Source organism: Empidonax traillii, unplaced genomic scaffold (assembly GCF_003031625.1).
Source record: "Empidonax traillii isolate 1590-97213 ecotype Southwest subspecies unplaced genomic scaffold, ASM303162v1 scaffold1548:size177740, whole genome shotgun sequence".
Lineage (NCBI taxonomy): Eukaryota > Metazoa > Chordata > Aves > Passeriformes > Tyrannidae > Empidonax > Empidonax traillii.
Window position 1 is genome coordinate 9,222 of NW_020956741.1, and position 18,073 is coordinate 27,294.

Here is an 18,073-nt window from a genome sequence, read left to right on the forward strand (position 1 = left end):
GTGAGCAACCTAATGATGCACACAAACAATCCTTGCTCAAAGATTCTTTACCCAAATTTTTCTCATAATAACAAACAGACCAGAAAAGACAATAGGATCAATTCACTAACCAAAGAAGGGCAAAACCAATAATAAATTCAATTCCAGTATGAATTACCTCTTGCAATATAGATATAGCTTACAGGTACTAATGTGAATTTTGGATAGCTTATCTGAATTGCACCTCCAAACCTTTTTGATAGCTGCTAATCTTTGCTATTAAAACCACTGGATCGCTTATTTAGGTGTCATGCATATAGTAAGAAAAAGAAAAGTACAAGAAAAATACTAAAGTACTAGAAGAGAAAATAGTAAAGTTCTTACTGTAGCTGCAAATCCCTCCAGTGTCTCAGATTTTATAAACTTGAAAATTACTTTTTTTTATGTACAGTAGAAATTAATTTATAGATTGAAGGCAATAAGCATACCCACAGGGTTCTTAGATGATGTGGTGTTCATTCCCCTTAGGTACTTCCAGCTGAGTGAGCGGTGGGGACAGGACTGCAGGTCTGGGAGCACCTCTTGCTCTGCAGCAGGTGTGGGTGCTCCTTAGAACCACTGTAGGGACAGAAAACCATGATCTGTTGTGCTGGCCAATGCTAGCTCCAACAGGTGTATGTTTAAATAAATATTTGATATTGTCCAGGAAGTAGAGAGGGATTTGTGTATATGTTTCTGTGCTAAACTAGTCCTCTACACACAGCTGTGGGAATGCAGCAGGACACAGGTTTTGCTAGTTCTGTTCCTCTGGGCCTGGCTGCAACCAGGCTTTGGCTAAAGGGACAGCTTTTGAGAAGAGACCTGGTTTATTATCAGTGAGGTCACAGGAATCGCCACACCAAGAGAAAAACCCTCCGTGCCAGACTGGCACAGAGCTCTGGCTCAGCACACAGTCCCCTGTAGCGTCCCACAGCCCCTGCACCAAACAGCAGATGAGGTGGGTGACACTGGGCTTCCACCACCCACAGGGCTGCCTGTGCCAGTCTGGTTGACAGAGGACAGAAGTTCATCTTTATCAAGGGGAGAGGGTTTTCCCCCAAACAGTTCTTCATTGCGTCCTCTCAGGACCCACTCTCAAGAGTGACCTACAAATAATTCTTCCAAAAATAAACTTAGGACATGAGGTAACTCCACCAAGCACCAAACCCCATGAATTCACTGCACCTAACACCAATCACTGTGTTCCTGTTAACATCCCTGCTGCTGCCCTTTCCTCTTGGGCAGGCTGGGCAGCTGCAGTCACAGCCTGGATGATGGCAGTCACATGCAGGGAGCTTGTCAGGCCTACGGTAGCAACGCAAGGCTCAGCTGAATGGAAGATGCTGCTTCTTCCTACAAACCTCCTGTCCTTGGGCAACGGTGCCTATTGCCTCCCCCATGGCAGCTCCTGCTCTGCTAGAGCAGTCCTAAGAAACCTCCTCTTGCTCCTGTCACTCTCCCGGCTCCTTGCCCCAGCAGGGTCTCAGGAGGTTGGGACCAGGTGATCCAGCCGGGTCTGATCGCACCGCATCCTGGCAGGGCGCGCTGCATCCTCCAGCAGAGGGAACCGGGATGGGGGAGCAGCCGTGACCCGCCGTCGTGCCGGCGATGCCACGGCACCGGGGATGCTTGCCGGCAGCGCTCGGAATCCCTGACGCACCGGCGGCTGCGGAAACCGCGCGTTTTCTGCGGGAAAACAGTCTGACCCGTGGGGGGGGCAGCCGGCACGGCACCAACCGGAGCCTCTCCGAGTGCTGGCGGCGCGTCTGTGCCCGCGGCCACCGGGTGTCACCGCCCCGGCGAGCGCGGCGGGGCCGGGCCTGGCCCGGCCACCCCCCCGGGCCGGCAGCGGCGGCGAGGAGGGACCGGCGGCGGAGGAGCCGCGGAGGAGAAAGGATGGTGAGCGGGGCCGGGGGGCGGCGGGCGAGCCGGGGCGGACAGACAGACAGCCAGACAGACGGACAGACAGCCTCTGTCCGTCGCTGCCGCGGGCAGGGTGCTGCTGAGCCGCGGACTTCGGGGCGCATCACGCTCGGGCTGGCGTTGCGCCGGCAGGGCTACCCGGGGATATTTCAGCATTTCCCCGCCATCTCCAGCGCGGGGTCTGTCGCTGCTAACGCAGAACAGCAGCCACGGCACAGCCAGCTCGCCCGCGGGTGCGTGGCTGCTGTGCCCCCCCAACACACACACACCGGGGCTGCATCCACGGCACAGCCCATCACTGACCTGCGGGAGCCCCCCCGTCCTTCTCCGCATAACAGGATGGGCTGCTGGCTCCGTTCTGGTGAATGCTTGTGAAATGCTGAGGTAAAAGGCTGTGCTGTTTACTGAAAGATATAATGGCTGTCAAACATTATCACCTTATCTTTTGCAATATAAAATTAGCGGTGGAATCTGGAACAGGTGGCACGTTGGGGACGCATTTGAAAAATCAGTATGTATTTTTTCGTTTCATGTGTTTGCGTTTACAGTATGGATTTATAAACACATGCCTGAAGTCTCTGGTGGTTGAAAAGTATGGTGAAGAAACATGGGAAAAATTAAGGTAATGTGTCCCCAATAATTGTAGTGCATTGAAAGAAAATGCTCAGGAATTCAGCACCAGGGGATTATAATTTCTCATTGGTAAATGGCAGCTGATGTATATCTCAAGTAATTATTAGAAGTAACTAGCAGGACAAAAGCAAGAGTTTCTTGCCTTGTACACTTCATACTCTGATACTAATTTGTCCCAATTAATTTGTCATATCAGATAATTAAAGATGACATTTAGTCTTATAGACAATTGTGCAATAGACTTGCTGGCTCACTGTGACAATATTGAGAAGTAATTACCCTGAAAAGATGTCATCCTTGATATAAAGCTAGTTTAATTCCAGTACTTTCAGAAACAGTGAAATCATAGAATCACAGATCATGTTGTTCCAATCCCCCTGCCATGGTCAAGGAAGCGTCCACTAGACCAGGTTGCTCAAAGCCCATCCAATCTGGCCATCTCTTGTTTTGTCCTTACTTTGTGAACTATATGGTATTTTCCAAGATATAAAGATACATAAATGGTACTTAGATACATACATATATTAATCTTTGAAACCAATATAAAAAAAAAACCAAAACAGCAACCAGCCACTTTGTGGAGCCCCTGGAGCTTGGCATTGTGGCCCTACTGAACAGAAGACAAACTAAGACTCTTCTTGCTTTAGTACCCCACACCATGATGCCTGAATCCTACACCATAATGTAAAATAGCAGGAATTGAGGGGTGCACACCGCCGTTCAGCCATGTTAAAGCAATTTAATTAATTTAAAGCAACTTAATTTTAATCCTACATCATTATGGGAAGTAGTGTGTTCCAGTGTAACGCTTGAAGGAGATTAAGGAGTGTTCCCAGTAAACAGTGCTTAACAAATGCCAGTTGAATCACCCAAGCATGTTGTATTTACGGCACGGCTGAGACAGGAATATTGTCTTCTCTGTTGTAGACTGCAGGCTGGAGTCCAGGATTCTTTCTTGACTTTTGAGGTTTACAAAGATGAGATCACCATGCAGCTTGTCGACAAAGCCTGCAAAGTACTAGGTATGTGTCACCACGCTGCAAAAATGAGCCGTCCTGGGTCAGGCCTGACACTGCAGCCCAGGTTTAGTCTCCTGAGCCCTCTGGAACGCCCTCCCTACATTGCAAACATTCTGCCTTCGCTTTTAGTCCACCTCACAGCATTTCCAAGCCTTTCTTACTAGGTGTCTCTATTTTTGCCAGGTGTTCCTGCTGACTTGGTTCTGAGAGAGTTTGGGAAGTATTTCTTTGAATTCTGTAAGCGCTCAGGCTATGACCACATGCTGAGGACGCTGGGTGGAAATCTCTATGAGTTCATAGAGAACCTGGATGCATTGCACAGCTACCTGTCCCTTTCTTACCAGGCAAGTCCAAGTAGTAATTGCTGAGCAGGTATGGGGGGGACTCTGCCAGAGTTCATAGCACAAGGAACAGCATCTCATCAATGTGAATGAATAATGAAAAAACACACTATAACATGTTCTCCTGTGTTCTGAAACAGATTACTCCAACATGCTAGGGCAATTTTTAAAAATTCTGCATAGCAGATTTTCCTTCACAGGTGAGAATATTTAATTCTCTGTTTTTCATCTTATTCATATTATTAAGACATGAATACTTTTGTTCAAGTGGAATGCATCAGTTTCTTAATCATACATTCTTTATCAGAAAGAGATGCTGAGGTTTTGTTTTTGTTTGTTTGTTTTTTCCTCAGGAAATGAATGCACCATCTTTTAGAGTAGAAAAGAATGAAGATGGGTCAATGCATTTACATTACTATTCAGACAGAAGAGGTCTGTGCCATATTGTACCAGGTAACCAGACAAAATTCAGTGTACAGGTATATATATATATATATATAGATATATATATATATTTATATACACACACCCCCATATATATATATGTTTATATGTATACATATAAAATGCAATATATATACAGAGTAATCATATATTTGCAGATACACCTAGCTCAGATTTCAGACGTTTTTCAGATGAGGACAGGCCATGGAATTGGTGTGGTTAAAGTTTAGTCTCCAGATGCCTGAACTCAGTATTTCCTTACTGCCTGATCACTCCTAGCTCCCAGTAGCTTCCATCAAAACTTATGACATGACAACCCAGGCCATAAGTATCCATTCCTGCTACAGAATTCCCTTCTTGGGAGAAAAATTAAAGTTCATGGTGTGTATTGAGTCTCACTGCTTATTAATTCTCAGTGACTCATGGTCCTTAAATTACAGTGAAGAAATTACAGAAATTACTGTTGATTTGAAGACATTCATCCACCCTGTAGGATGTGCAATCTGTACAACTGCTACTAAACCCTGCTCAAAACTGAATCTTCTACCAGTGTTAAAGGAATCTCCACGGTTGTCCTTGTGCAAGGGTTAAACAGCCATAGGTCTGTAAGAGATGATGGTATTCCTTTCTTTCACAGATGATACTGAATTTAAAAGTTTATCCAGACTTCCCCCTTTGTCAAAACTTGTGCCATATTGAAAGCACAGAACTATTTGGAATTTTGAACAGAGCTTTTGATGTCATTGTCCGGTATTTTGCCTAATACCTAGAGAGAAATGAGAGAACTGATCGTACACCTGCATGAAAGACATTTCCTTCCTTTCAAAAATAAAATATTCTGCAGTGACTGAAATAGATTGCATAGCAGAATCTCTCCAGACTCCCTGCACTTTTTTGGGGTTAATGGGAATTCATATTATTGCTCCATGACTACTTGAACACATTCTTCAGATACCCTGCTGAGCTGCTTCTAGCGAAAATAAGCATTTGTCCTCAGACAAGGCAAAAGATAGAGTAACTTTAAAGCTTACCTCCTATGTGCATATTCTCATCACGGCAGTGGTCGTAAGGACGACAGACATTGCTTTCTTCTTCCAGAGTCCTTTGGAAAAGTGATTTCTGAAACAGTGAAACTCCACCACGGACCCTCTAAAAGGGAAAATGAATAGGGTTTGTTCTTGGCTATACCTTGTCATTTGTTTCCCCTTCAGGAATCATTGGTGCAGCAGCCCTGGATTTTTTTAACATTGAGATTTCAATGAAAATAGTCAACCAAACGGAAGAAGAAGAGAGAACTGGGAAAAAAGAACATATTGTTTTTCTGGTCACTCAAAACCCTGTGTTTCCATGCAAGGAAAGAAAAGAATTTTCGTCCTCACCTCAGTGTCTTGTTGACTCTGAAAAACAAAGTGAGAGCCAACTGAATAAAGAGGTATTTTAATGCTCATTATCAGTATATTGTTATAACATATTGAAAATAAAAATTGAATTTCCCTTCTCATTTATTTCAACAGGACCTTGAAAAAGCCAAGAATACAACCGGAGACAGAGGAAACTCTGTTTGTCCTGTTAAGAAAAGTCACTGGAAAACGTTAAGAGGAATAATCGCATTAGGCAGAGGTGAGAAATTGTTCAGAGGGAGCTTGTCATCATTTCTGAGTCTCTTCAGTAAGAAAGTCAGTAAGCCTCCCTATCCCCACCCACCCACCCACTTTGAAATTACCATTTATATTTCCTCTGTGAATTTTCAAAATGTTTCTGGCTAAGTTTCTTTCTGTTAGACACACATAATCAAAGGAAAATTGAAGATAATAAGCATGCTTAGTAATGACAGATACTTAAATGGAATATGACTGTCACTCTTGTCTCTTAAACAGGGCTTTCATCTAAAAAGTATTCTTCTATAAAGTGTCATTGTGTGGTGCATTTGATTCTTCCTTTTCATGTCACTTGATTTAAAGATGATGAATTTAAGAACATGTTTTTAACGTGGTAGATGCTACTCCTTTCCAAAGTTCTCAACTATAGTAAATTCTGAAAGGCAAATTCCATCCTCCACTACCAAAAGTCTACTGCTAATCTGGGAGTGAAAAATTGAACCTGATATCATCTATTGCAGTGTCACATGCATTACAAGGGCAGATATATTGAGTAAGAAATTAATATATATTTAAAATAAAATTTTAGAATAGCATTATTACTAAAAAAAAAAAAATCCTTTAGCTATAAATGTGAGAGTTATCAAGAGGTTGATTTTGACAAATGAAAAACTCACATCAACTTCCCCTGAAGCAGTAAGACGTCTAAAAGCTGGGTTCTAAATTTGTAATATTTTGCACCAGTCTCCTGAATGACTTGAGAATTATTTTCAGCAGAGTTTACTAGAGTAGCTGTCATAGCCACCTTCTGGAGGAAAGAGAACGCTTGAAATAATCATCCTTTTGATTTTTGTGAGTTACTGGAGAATCCAAGTTTATACTGTGAAGCTCAAAGGTTTCGTTGCTCCATTCAAAAGATGAACCCGTTTGATTATTTTACCCATTGTATCCCTTTCGGAAAAGCATCTGCTAGTAAGCACAACCTACTCTGTACATTTGTGACCATTTTGAAAAAAAATCTCAGGGTAAGTAAAATAGAAATCAAATAGTGATTTGGTCTCTGTGCTGTGGACTCGAGCTCATTGTGCAGGAGACTAAATCCCAGATCATGTTGGTTTTTTCTTTGTAAATGTTTCTTAGTAGCTAGCAAAGTGTATTAAGTCCACTTCCGTGCACATTTTTGTGAGATATAGCTGTGTTTTATTGCTATGGCATCTGCAAACTCGTAGAGCAGCAACATCTACAGTTGTTCATCTATTCTTATTTTTTCCACATAATTTCATGCATCTAGTGCTCTGTGCTTTTTGTGTGGTTAAGTGCTAAACTTTCAGCCAGCTCAGATTAGTTGCTAATCAGCTGTGGATTGAGCTGCAGAGCATTTAGCACAGATGTGTGCACATTTCTGGGCCCACACGCTGTTTGCTTTGTCTTCACTCATTATGATACAGGGTCCTGTCTCACTGAGTGCTAAAAAGTAATGCAGAGCAGCCTTGTTAAAAAAATACACATTTATCTTGCCACAGGTAAGCTCCTGAGAGGATTTGATCCTGTTTATCCCAAGAGCCTCTGGATTGACACAAAAACATTTTGCAATGGACTTCCTTTCCATATGGTTTTCGACAAAGAGGTAGGACAAGCATGTGGTAAAGGCCTTTAGTTTACATAAACCAAATAGTAACTTCCCTGTTTTGACTGTCCTACAGTGCAGTGCTCTGTGTGCTCCGAATGCAGTGTACACTCATCTGTAGGATTTGCAGAATCCTACAAATACACAGACGTGCAATGAGCATAACAGCTGCGTCTGGATCATTTCAAACAGCAATCTCCTTTGACTTTACTGAGTTTACCATGTCTGAAACAGCTACAGATATGCCAACAAGCAGCAATTTATTGCAGCAGCCTGTCCCTCACCAAATACTGAGCGGAACTTTCTGGGGTTTGTGGCCACCTTTCTGTCCCAGATACAGCAGAGACACATCCCATCCTTTAAAGTGGCTTTGTGCTTATAGCTAGTCCCCCTCTCCTCCCAGTTACTAATCTATCTCAGGGCCTTGAGCGCTTTGCTGGCAGCTGAGGCTCCTGTACCTCCTGAGTCTACTCTTACCTGCTCCTGCTGGGAAAACCCAGCTACCTCCTAAGTCGAGCAGTGTGCAGCCTCATCTAGAACCCAAAAAACCTCTTTACCTTCTGGGGGAGGATTGAGTCTCTTCTCCTGTGCATGGATACTCAGCAGCCCTTGGCAGGGCTTCCCTCTGGCAGGTTGCCAACCAGCCTGGGTTCCCAGCAAGCTACAGCTCCTCTTGCTCCCAACTCTGTGGAGAGAATATTATGTTCAGACAGAAGCAAAGAGAGGAGAGGGTGAGGATAGGACAGAAGAAGAAAGCAGAATACAGGCCCTCAGGGAATATGTTTTGGCATCCTGCTGATAGAGATTCCAGAGCACATAATCTGCTTCCTGCCACTGCCCACATTAGACAAAATTCAGGCTCTTAAACCTTTCAAGATGTCTCACTTGCGTAATTTAATTAAAATTACTAGTGTGCACAGAGGGAAAGTCCTACACCTATTATTGGTAGCTAGGTCAGAGCTTCAAAAACTGCTGACAGGCAGTGCAGGACATTTCTGCAGCAATTAAGAGCTCATGTATGGTCAGCAGGCCAAAAGGGACAAACTAAACCTTTACACACCAATGTTTAAGAGAAAGCAGACATTAGAAAATTAATATTTGCCAAGGTGTTTTGGTGTCTTGCCATAAAGCACACTCATTCAGAGCTTTGTAGCAGTGCACTAACAAGGTAGAAACTTTGCTCAGAAACAAGCCATGTGCTATAGCAAGGCTAAGTGTGTGCACATGTACAAACAGTGATCAGCTGCAGCTTGGTCTGAACCCAGCAAGACACGAATTACAGCATGGTCCATATTTTCTTTTTAAGCTCAGAGTGAAGCAAGCTGGGGTGAGCATTCAGAAGATTGTACCTGGCCTCCAGACCATGGGCATCTCCTTGGACCAGTACTTCAGGATCGTTCACCCAGAAGTACCTTTCACCATCTCCAGCATTCAGAAATTCATCAACAGCCAATTTGTTTTCCAAACTAGAAGAGAGATGATGCCAGAGTCATGGAAACAACGGCCCATGCTAGAGCTGAGAGGTACTTTGGTGTTGTCAGTAGCATAAGTGTTCATATGAAATCCGGAATTATGCTGAGTTGAACTGATGTCTTTCTGTGTACTCCTGACCTCACATAAGTCCTATAAATAGCCTTTGGGCAGTGAGGAGATTAGATGATTCTGTTTAGAGAAACAGTAGATGCTTGTAGACAAATTCTGCTGTTACCTCACCACATTTTGAAGACTTTTGGTCAGAAGCAACAACTCAACTCCCAGTTGAAAGGCTTAGAAATATGGTGTTTTTCTAATGCTGCAAAACCCACATGTGAATACACGATTAGTTCTTAATTTATGCCTTTGAGGGGAGTTATTTGCTACTGGCTGGGTTTCAGATGTGGATAAAAATAGATTAGTTAGCTGTGCTTTTATTTTTTTGTAGCCACATTTTCAGATTCCGATTTCTGTCTTCACACACACCCCCAGTGTCATGTAAGAGTTTACCAGTTAAAATTATCTTAGCAAAAAAAAAAATGTATTGGCTTTATTTTTGCTGAGAGGACAGAGTATGGAATGATCCTCTGCTTTGTGTAATTAACTGTAATTACATTTGGTTTAAGTGTTCTGTGACCTCAATTTTGCTTCTCTGAACTATGTAATATGTCCTACTTTTTCCTTATCTCCTTTCACCTTTACATAATGAGTGTCAAATCTGGTATTCCTGAGAGTCAAAAAAAAAAGAGTTTAGGGAGACCTTGAAAAAAAGTGTTGCTACCAGAACAAGGAATTTTAACTGGACACAATTGTACTTTCTCTTATGCTGGAGAGGGTTAATTCACATGGTGTCTCTGGTGTTTCAATCCTCTTAGTTTTCAAGCTGTTCATCCAGTTGCCCTGGGGATGAGGTGAGAGAGAAAGAAAGATACAGGAACTCCTAGATTGCTGTTCAGAAACCAATGATGCTTATGAAGCAAGTAAATAATAATAATAATAATAATAATAATAATAATAATAATAATAATAATAATAATAATAATAATAATAATAATAATAATAATAATATTTCAAAATCAAAATCATAACCAAATCTCAACACAAAAAAACCTCAATCCCCCACCAAAAATCCCTTCTACCTTTCAAGCGCTTTTATAACTGCTTATTTAGCTTATGATAGGGACTGAAAGCTGCAGCTTCCAGGAAAGAAAGTGCCATTGACTTAACTGGGGCACAAACTACTCACTGTGAGATTAAATTTCAAATGTTTCACTCAGTCGCTGCGATTCTCAGTTCCCCTGTGCAAGCTCCTGACTGGCTTCAGCAACAGCTTAAGAACTAGGAGGAGAGGAGAGCAGAGCAGAGCAGAGGGAGAGAAGAAATGTTGTGAGCACTGGGGTTCCCCATGAAGAGGAGGGACCTGGAGCATGGCTGGACTCTGCCTGGCAGTCGCAATGAGGGAGTGATGCCTTCCTGGGCCCTGACATTTAATTACTTGCCCAGCGTAGCTCCCCTCTGAACAAGCCCACCTCTAATTCCAGGAAACAAGTTCCTGTGATGATCCAGACCCTACAAAACCCCACTGTCCTTAGAACTCATCCCCTAAAGCGAACACCAGTAACGCTGAGCATCACGTGACAATCCACTCTGCTGAAAGCTCTTACCGCTTCTGCTTGTCCCAAACAGGGCAGATGATGTGGATGGAGCCCCTGCAGTGCATGCTCTACCTCTGCTCGCCTCTGCTTCGCACTCTGCACGAGCTGGAGGAGCGACAGATGCACATTGCAGACATTGCCCCTCACGATGTGACCAGGGATTTGATTCTCCTCAACCAGCAGCGACTGGCGGAGATGGAGCTCTCTAACCAGCTGGAGAGGAAGAAGGAGGAACTGCGCATCCTGTCCAAGCACCTGGAGGAAGAGAAGAAGAAGACTGAAGCTCTGCTCTATGCCATGCTTCCCCAGCACGTGGCCAACCAGCTGAAAGAGGGGAAGCGAGTCGAGGCAGGTGAATGAACAGGATGCATTTGTGGTGTATAATTCACGGACCAGGAGATGGTGATAGAGATACTGGCACAGCCCCTCTGCCACTGCTGTGGAGCACATTTCTCTGCTTGGTGGCATTCATGGGTAGAAGGAGGACCACAGGTCCTTAATCTTGCTGATAATGAAAAAAAATAGGCTATTCTTTCAAAGAAAGCTTTGGAAACTACTTGCCAAAATTTTTCCTTAGGGGGTGGAAGGTGGTGGCAGCTGCCCATTCAGTGAACAAAATTCAGTATTTTGCCATTAATCTGAGATTTTGGTTTTAATGTGGTTATACAGGAAATGAGGGCTCAGAAAAGAACGGAATAAAGAAATTGGTCTTTCCTAGGAAATTCTCTAAGTTCCTCTATGCTATCTATAAACACTGAATCATAATGATTCCTATTTTTATAAAAGATAGCAAGAATATGCTTAAATTCCCTTTAGCAAGCACGTACAGGGAGTTAGAGGTAAAGTGCTAAGCATATCCTGTATGTGATGTATTCAGATGCCTGGATTGTTTGAGATGTGTAGTGATTCTTATATTTGATATAGTCTTATATCAACATTTCTCCATCTCAGAACACTTGTATGAGCATCACAACTGACAGGACACGTGTCTTAAAAGAATGACCTTTGCAAACAAGTCTCAAACAGCTGTTGTGATTGTCCAGCCATTACAAGCACTTACCACTGGTCTTTCTGCTCGCAGGGGAGTTCCAGGAGTGCACCATATTGTTCAGTGATGTTGTGACCTTTACCAACATCTGTGCCCAATGCGAGCCTATTCAGATAGTTCTCATGTTGAACTCAATGTACCTGCGATTTGACAGGCTGACCACGGTGCACGACGTGTACAAGGTATGTACTGACTGATAAAGGCTGTAGAAATAGTCTGGGAAAAAAATTTGTTGTTGTTTTGGTGTGTTTTTTTTTTTTGTTTTGTTTGTTTGTTTGTTTGTTTTTAAATGCAATTAAATCCTTTTCACCCCGGTATGATTTTTTATAAACCATAAAGTACTGCCTCTTTGTAGGGCCACACAAACTAAAAAGCAGGCAGAATTGTGATTAATTATGTTTAAAATTTTTGGACAGGAACATAACGTCTGTCACGGTCTAAAGTCTCTTTCCACAACACTATCACCAGAATGGCTGTTCTTTCATATCTCTCTCTCTCTCTCTCTCTCTCACCTTTCTCCAATGCCTATCCAACATGACAGGACATCCTGGTTTATGGACTAATTTGAATAATTTTCCTAGTTCCTTTATTTCAACCTGCTGTAATAGGTCACTATGTCATTAGTGTCTCCTTTAGTGGAGGCATGCAACATCATAAACAATACCCAGATAATACCTACACCTTTTTTTTTTTTAATTCCATGGAGAACTTTAGCAATGGTATCCATCTCCTGCTGACCCCAAAGAGCACCAGCTAGATCTATACTCTAATGTACCTGTGGTTTCCAAACCATGCTGGAAGGATCAGAGCCCTGGCTGACCTAAACTGTCAGTACTATTAACATCTCCAGAATTACCCAGATTTGATGAGCTGAAGAGCAGGTCCGAAGTTTCTGTCTGTCCCAAGCACATTAAATATTTAGGAAGGCAGAAATAGTGAAGGGTGAAATCCAAATCTAATTCATTCCTTGTTCGGGCAAGGCACACAGTTCATCCCACCAAAAATTGTACTGGGAAATCAGAGACATTTCTGCCTTGGCAAGGAAATTGTATTCAATAATTGAAGTATCCAGGATATGGCCCACAGATTTTAGGATAAATTAGCATCGTATTCTGTCTAAATCATCCATCATGAGTAAATGATCTGTCACTATAATAATCTCCTTTTGATGCCTGTATATAACTCCTATTAATATTGAAGGAGGTTACTAGGGTACAGAGGGGGAAGATGAGATTACTATTGCAGGGAATTGAGAAATGGAATAGTGAAATTGATTAAAGAAACTTGGCCCAAGCTTATAAACATCTGAAGTTATGAATAAATCTTCTTAAATTAAAGCTCCTACTACTGCAGCTGAAAAATAATGAGGGTATCTATTTGCATTAGTAGCTTTTTACAGTTGTTTTTAATTTGTTACAGAAAATTACTGTGGGTTTGGCTATCTTATAGAAGGCATGGACAGGAACACATTCTTTGAGGCTGATATAATGGACAGTTTTAAGTCATTACGTTAATGAACAAACCCAAATATTAAGCTATGTTTCCACTGTCCTATTGGTTCTATTAATTTTTAAGAAATCCAGTTAATCTAATCTAAAACTTGTCTTGTTTACTGATGGTAAATGTGACAGGGAAGCCTTGTAAGAGTGGTTTAGAAAATTTCCTTACCGTGTAACAGTCTTCTGGAGTGAATTTCAAACATTTGAGAATTCTCTGTTTCAAACAGGCCTGTCCTATTCCCAGCAAAAATTCTGGTACAGGGAGAAAATCCAAAATCCGATCCTTTATCATGCACTTCAAGGAGACTGGATACCTGAAGGAGGACGATCCCTTCAACCCAATTTGTCTTGCAGGCTGCAGCTGTTGCTGGAAAACAGCTGGTTGTAAGGAAGGATGCTTCCCAACTGCTGAGGTCACACTGCATTCTCTGACATCCTGGAGTTTGGAGGTTCCTTAAGTTCATGTGAACCCCTTAATCATCAGTGAATAGTCTGCCTTGCTTTCTTGTGACTTTAAAAAAAAATAAACCTATCTTAAATAATTCAGCACCAGTTGTGAATTAGAGCTAATTAATACATTAATCTGTCAGACAACCTCCTGGCTCAGGAGTCTGCACCTGGGGATAGCCCTTTGCATATAGGTCTGCCCTGGGTAAGAGGAAGGCAAACAGTCTGACACTTGCACAGCAACCCTTCCTCCTTAGGGTCTCTCTCCCTGATATCTAAAGTGAGTCAAGTAAGCAGGGACACAATGCAATGAAATTTTTAGTGGAGTGAAGGTGAGGATCTCTGTCACAAGGAAACTCCACTGTGCTAAAGCTTTTCGGTGATTGAAACAACTTTTAGGAGAAAGGGGGAGTTGGTGCAGCCCCCAGCAGCAAAACCCTCACCTGAGCAAGATGTACACGGCATGCTGACATGTTGTCCCTCTCGTTTAAAGGTGGAGACAATTGGAGATGCCTATATGGTGGTAGGTGGGGTCCCTGTGCCTGTCCCCACTCACGCTGAGCGAGTTGCTAATTTTGCCTTGGGGATGATAATCGCAGCTAAAGGAGTACAGAACCCAGTTTCTGGAAATCCTATCCAAGTAAGTCATTAATGCAATGATGCATGTGTGTCTGTCTGCTTTTTGGATTGGGCTTCTGGTTAACGTGTTGCAGCAGGACCTCAAAGAGCTGCTTCTGACTCCTCTATGACTTGGAGCGAGGCCCACACGGGTACATTTTTCGTGAGGAGCCTCTCCATGTGGAAATTTGATATCTGACTGGTGTCCAGTGTTGTGTTGAGGTGAACTTTTAGGTGGCTGAATAGCTTTAAGAAAGACGTTAAACAACAAGTGACGTTTCTGGGGGGTGTTTTATGTCTCTGTAAAGATTCGAGTTGGGATCCATACAGGTCCTGTCCTGGCTGGAGTTGTTGGAGAAAAGATGCCTCGTTATTGCCTGTTTGGAGACACAGTGAATATAGCTTCCCGGATGGAGAGCCACGGTGTCCCCAGTAAAATACACCTGAGCTCCAGTGCCTACCAGTGAGTAACTGTGATGGAAACTTTACCTGTTAAAATCAGTGCTAAAACCCACTGCCTTGACAGCTGCAGTGTAGATGGTGCCGCCTTAGCAGCACTGATTTAAGCAGGTTATATAGGAAAATCACTGCTTGTAAAGGGTTTTATTTGTTCTAATTTTTCCAATTGTATTTATATATGGAGGCAGATGTTTAAGAGCCTCCACCCTAGAGAGCAAAATATTTAAAACAATAATTATGGTAGCTTATGTGGAAGTCCTGATAAAGTGATTTAGATGCTAGAAAGACAGTCAGAACTTTTAATAATAAATGCTTTAAAACCTCTCCAACTGAGCACAATAATTTGTAGCGAAACAGTTTTATTTACGCTTACTAAGGATTTACTGCATAAACAACTATCCTCTTTGTGCTGTAATTTACTTTCCCGAAACTCACGCTAGTAAAAATTAAATTTTCAAGAATATCATGCACGTGTAAAATCTGTATGCAAGAGGTGGAAGCAAGGACAAACTGCAAAGGAATGGGTACAACAACATTGTCTGGGCACACAGGAATGATACTGGGAAAGTGAGAGCTTAGCTAGCACTGAAATGGGCAAGGAAAGTTCAAAGGCAGGCAGGGGATCTTCTGCTGTGTTAGCAGAGAGGTGTAAGTGGAAATGTGGACCTGTGGTGGCAGGTGATTTAGAGACAGTGCCCTGAAGAAAGGCTGAGTTACTCAAAGCCTTTCTTGCCTCAGCAGTCACTGATGAGGTCTTCAAATCCCTGCACCAAGAGTCAGGGTTCAAGGAGTAGTGAAGTACCAGTATTGGAAGAGGATCAGATCAGGGGCCTTCTGAGAAATCTCAGTCTATGGAAATGTATGGGAGCAGCTGGGATATGAGGTAATGAGAGAGCTGGGTGAGGGCACTACAGTGCTGCTGACTGCCACCTGTGGAAGGTCAACGCTGTCAGCACTGCGGCAGCTGAAGAAAGATATTACAGCTCTGTGGAAAAAAGACAAGGAGGACAGAGTGTGAAACTACAGCTGATCAGCCTCATGTCAGTTCTAGTGAAAATCAAGTCCTCTTGGAATCCCTTTTTGGACACGTGAAGAAGGCAATTGGGAACAGCAAGTCTGTATGTAAAATAAAGAAGAAATCGTGCTTGATGGACCTGGTTGCCTTCTCTGATGAAATGACTGGAGTTAATTCTGCCTAGCTGATATTGGCCTCAGTTCTTAATTTCTATATACTGGTCAATAAGAACCCTCCACCACCCTGAAGTATTTGGCTATGTGATCCATTGATTTTTGATCAGGTTGTATATGTTAAACTATAAAAGCACGGCAGGTCTGAATAAACTGTTGAATCAAACCCTCCGTTGTTCACAAATCAAGACTGTTTTTACCAAACTGTTGTGATTTCATTACTTAGCTCTTTTAAAATTCCAGTGTCATTTTTGCTAATCTTGAATTTTCATGTATCATTTTGTTTCTGATACTGCAGGTGCCTAAAATACAAGAATTTTGAGATTACCGAGAGAGGAGAAATAGAAGTAAAAGGCAAAGGGAAAATGCACACATACTTCCTCATTAGAAATAAAAATGCAACTGAGAATGAGATTATGGGAAGGCCAATGAAAGACTCAGATTCCAGCCATGAATCTGTTCAGTCTTTTCAAGAAGGCAGGACCGAAACAATACCAAGTTCTCATCAGCCAGGTAGAGTCAACCTGACATATCTTTTCCTCCTTGAACAAATGAATGTTAAAACAACCCAATTAAATGCCCTTTTCTGTTCTTTCAGTTACTCAGACTCAGCCACAGAAGGACCAGACCCCAACTATTGCAATGAAGTATGCTGATGGCCCCACAGATGCTCAAAACAACCTCCAAAGAAGAAATCAAAGGAAAATTGCAGATTTAACAGGTAGTTATTCAGTTACCATTTCACAGAGGCAATAGAACCAGGAAGTAACTGAGGCTTAATCTTGCAGGTTCTTTATATTCCTTTTCTGAATAACCATTGTTGTAACTCAAGCCAGAAATTCATGCCAACATACACACATTGGTGAAACCAACCCCTCTGCACACTGTTTAGGGTCAAACAAATTTCCCCTTTGGAGCAGTCCCAGGTGTTAATTGTGCACTAGGGAGAAAGAAGCTGACAGTGCTGTAAAACCCCAGAGCCCTTCTGGCAGTGCAGATAGAACAGATAAATGTTAGACAGCTCTTCCCATGGATGAACCCAGTTGTGCACGTACACATCTTTTCCTAGAAAACATAGAGTTATGGGGAAGCTGATCGAGTGAAACCTGAAAAAGAGTGACCTCAGGCCTCAGGCCAGTCTCCTGCAGGAATCACAAGGATTTATTGCCATGCTCGTGTTCTGTGACCACAGTTTATTCTCCTTTGAAGTAGCTGATACCGAGAGATAACAGATTTGATGCCATAACAGCCTAATCTAATGCAGCAAGTCCTGTAGTTCTATTTATCTGCCTTGTGGATTTTATACAGGCTAAATATGTTGTCACTAATCACCAGAAAATATTTTACTCCTTTCCCTCCCACCTGCTTAGACGTGGCAGTTAATCTAGCATATGATGTGCTGACAAACAGAAACCTCTATGGTCATTAAAAACTCACACTGCAGGAGTGTTTCCTTTCAGGCAAAACTTGTGATTCCAAAAGCGATGGGAGTCTCCATGGCAACCAGCATGCAGATGATGGTCCTCGTCCTCTAAACCAGGGAAGAGTCAAACCTGCTTCTGAAGAGCCACAGAACAGAAATGTTCGCTCCAATTTTTGCACTTTGCTCTAAGTTTCTCGGTTTTATGTTAAACAGAGAAATTTTGTTATGATCTTGTGCATTTTGCTGTTGTGGGACTGATTTTTTTTATATCCAGCACCACATGATTTTGTAAAAAAAAAGAAAAAAAAGAAAAAAAGGAAAAAAAGAACATTTCATCACAGTTTTCAGTAAAAATAAAATAGTGGGGGTTATTTTTTTTAAAAAATCTACACGTGCTATATAATACTCCCACTGGAGAAGGAAACCCTTGCAAGATGCTGTGAAGATGTATTTTTCAGCTTCTGCCATGTCTTTGAATATCCCTGTGTAAAAAATCACTTTTTGGTAATCGAGAAAGAGGTGACTCATCCAGCTAGAAATATTCCTACTCAAACGAGCACTTGCCATAAAAGAAACATTCCCTGAAGTGACCATCTGTCTTGACTTCAGCACAGCCAACAACTTCCCCGTGGAAGGTTAGCAGAGTTTGATCTGCATTTT

General features: G+C 42.3%; 1 protein-coding gene and 1 long non-coding RNA gene across 4 annotated transcripts; one reads left to right on the forward strand and one right to left on the reverse strand.

Moving 5' to 3' along the window:
- The first annotated feature begins 1,730 nt into the window (after positions 1-1,730).
- Positions 1,731-17,651, forward strand: LOC114070416 (guanylate cyclase soluble subunit beta-2-like). 3 transcript variants are annotated; one of them, XM_027907820.1, is made up of 16 exons: positions 1,731-1,917; positions 2,490-2,563; positions 3,502-3,596; positions 3,777-3,937; positions 4,288-4,387; positions 5,590-5,810; positions 5,893-5,998; positions 7,500-7,603; positions 8,910-9,126; positions 10,763-11,083; positions 11,813-11,961; positions 14,219-14,365; positions 14,652-14,806; positions 16,289-16,503; positions 16,589-16,711; positions 17,451-17,651. In XM_027907820.1, exons 1-16 carry the CDS (start codon positions 1,915-1,917, stop codon positions 17,600-17,602), a joined length of 2,343 nt encoding a protein of 780 aa, XP_027763621.1. In that variant the 5' UTR covers positions 1,731-1,914; the 3' UTR covers positions 17,603-17,651. The 3 variants fall into 3 exon arrangements, with proteins under 3 accessions (XP_027763621.1, XP_027763619.1, XP_027763620.1); XM_027907818.1 differs by lacking the exons at positions 1,731-1,917; positions 2,490-2,563; positions 3,777-3,937 and having other exon boundaries at positions 3,529-3,596; XM_027907819.1 differs by lacking the exons at positions 1,731-1,917; positions 2,490-2,563; positions 3,502-3,596; positions 3,777-3,937 and adding an exon at positions 3,956-3,965.
- LOC114070417 lies at positions 8,272-9,857 on the reverse strand. The gene is made up of 3 exons (XR_003573921.1): positions 9,773-9,857; positions 8,953-9,069; positions 8,272-8,288 (listed from the first exon to the last, which is right to left on the reverse strand). It is a non-coding gene; the product is annotated as an uncharacterized LOC114070417 (long non-coding RNA).
- Positions 17,652-18,073: the final 422 nt, after the last annotated feature.

Bases quoted from the DNA above. Each gene is read 5' to 3' on its own strand.
- LOC114070416 (XM_027907820.1), top strand. The intron at 2,564-3,501 runs GTAATGTGTCCC...TCTCTGTTGTAG, and splicing joins GAAACATGGGAAAAATTAAG to ACTGCAGGCTGGAGTCCAGG. The intron at 11,084-11,812 runs GTGAATGAACAG...TTCTGCTCGCAG, and splicing joins GGGGAAGCGAGTCGAGGCAG to GGGAGTTCCAGGAGTGCACC.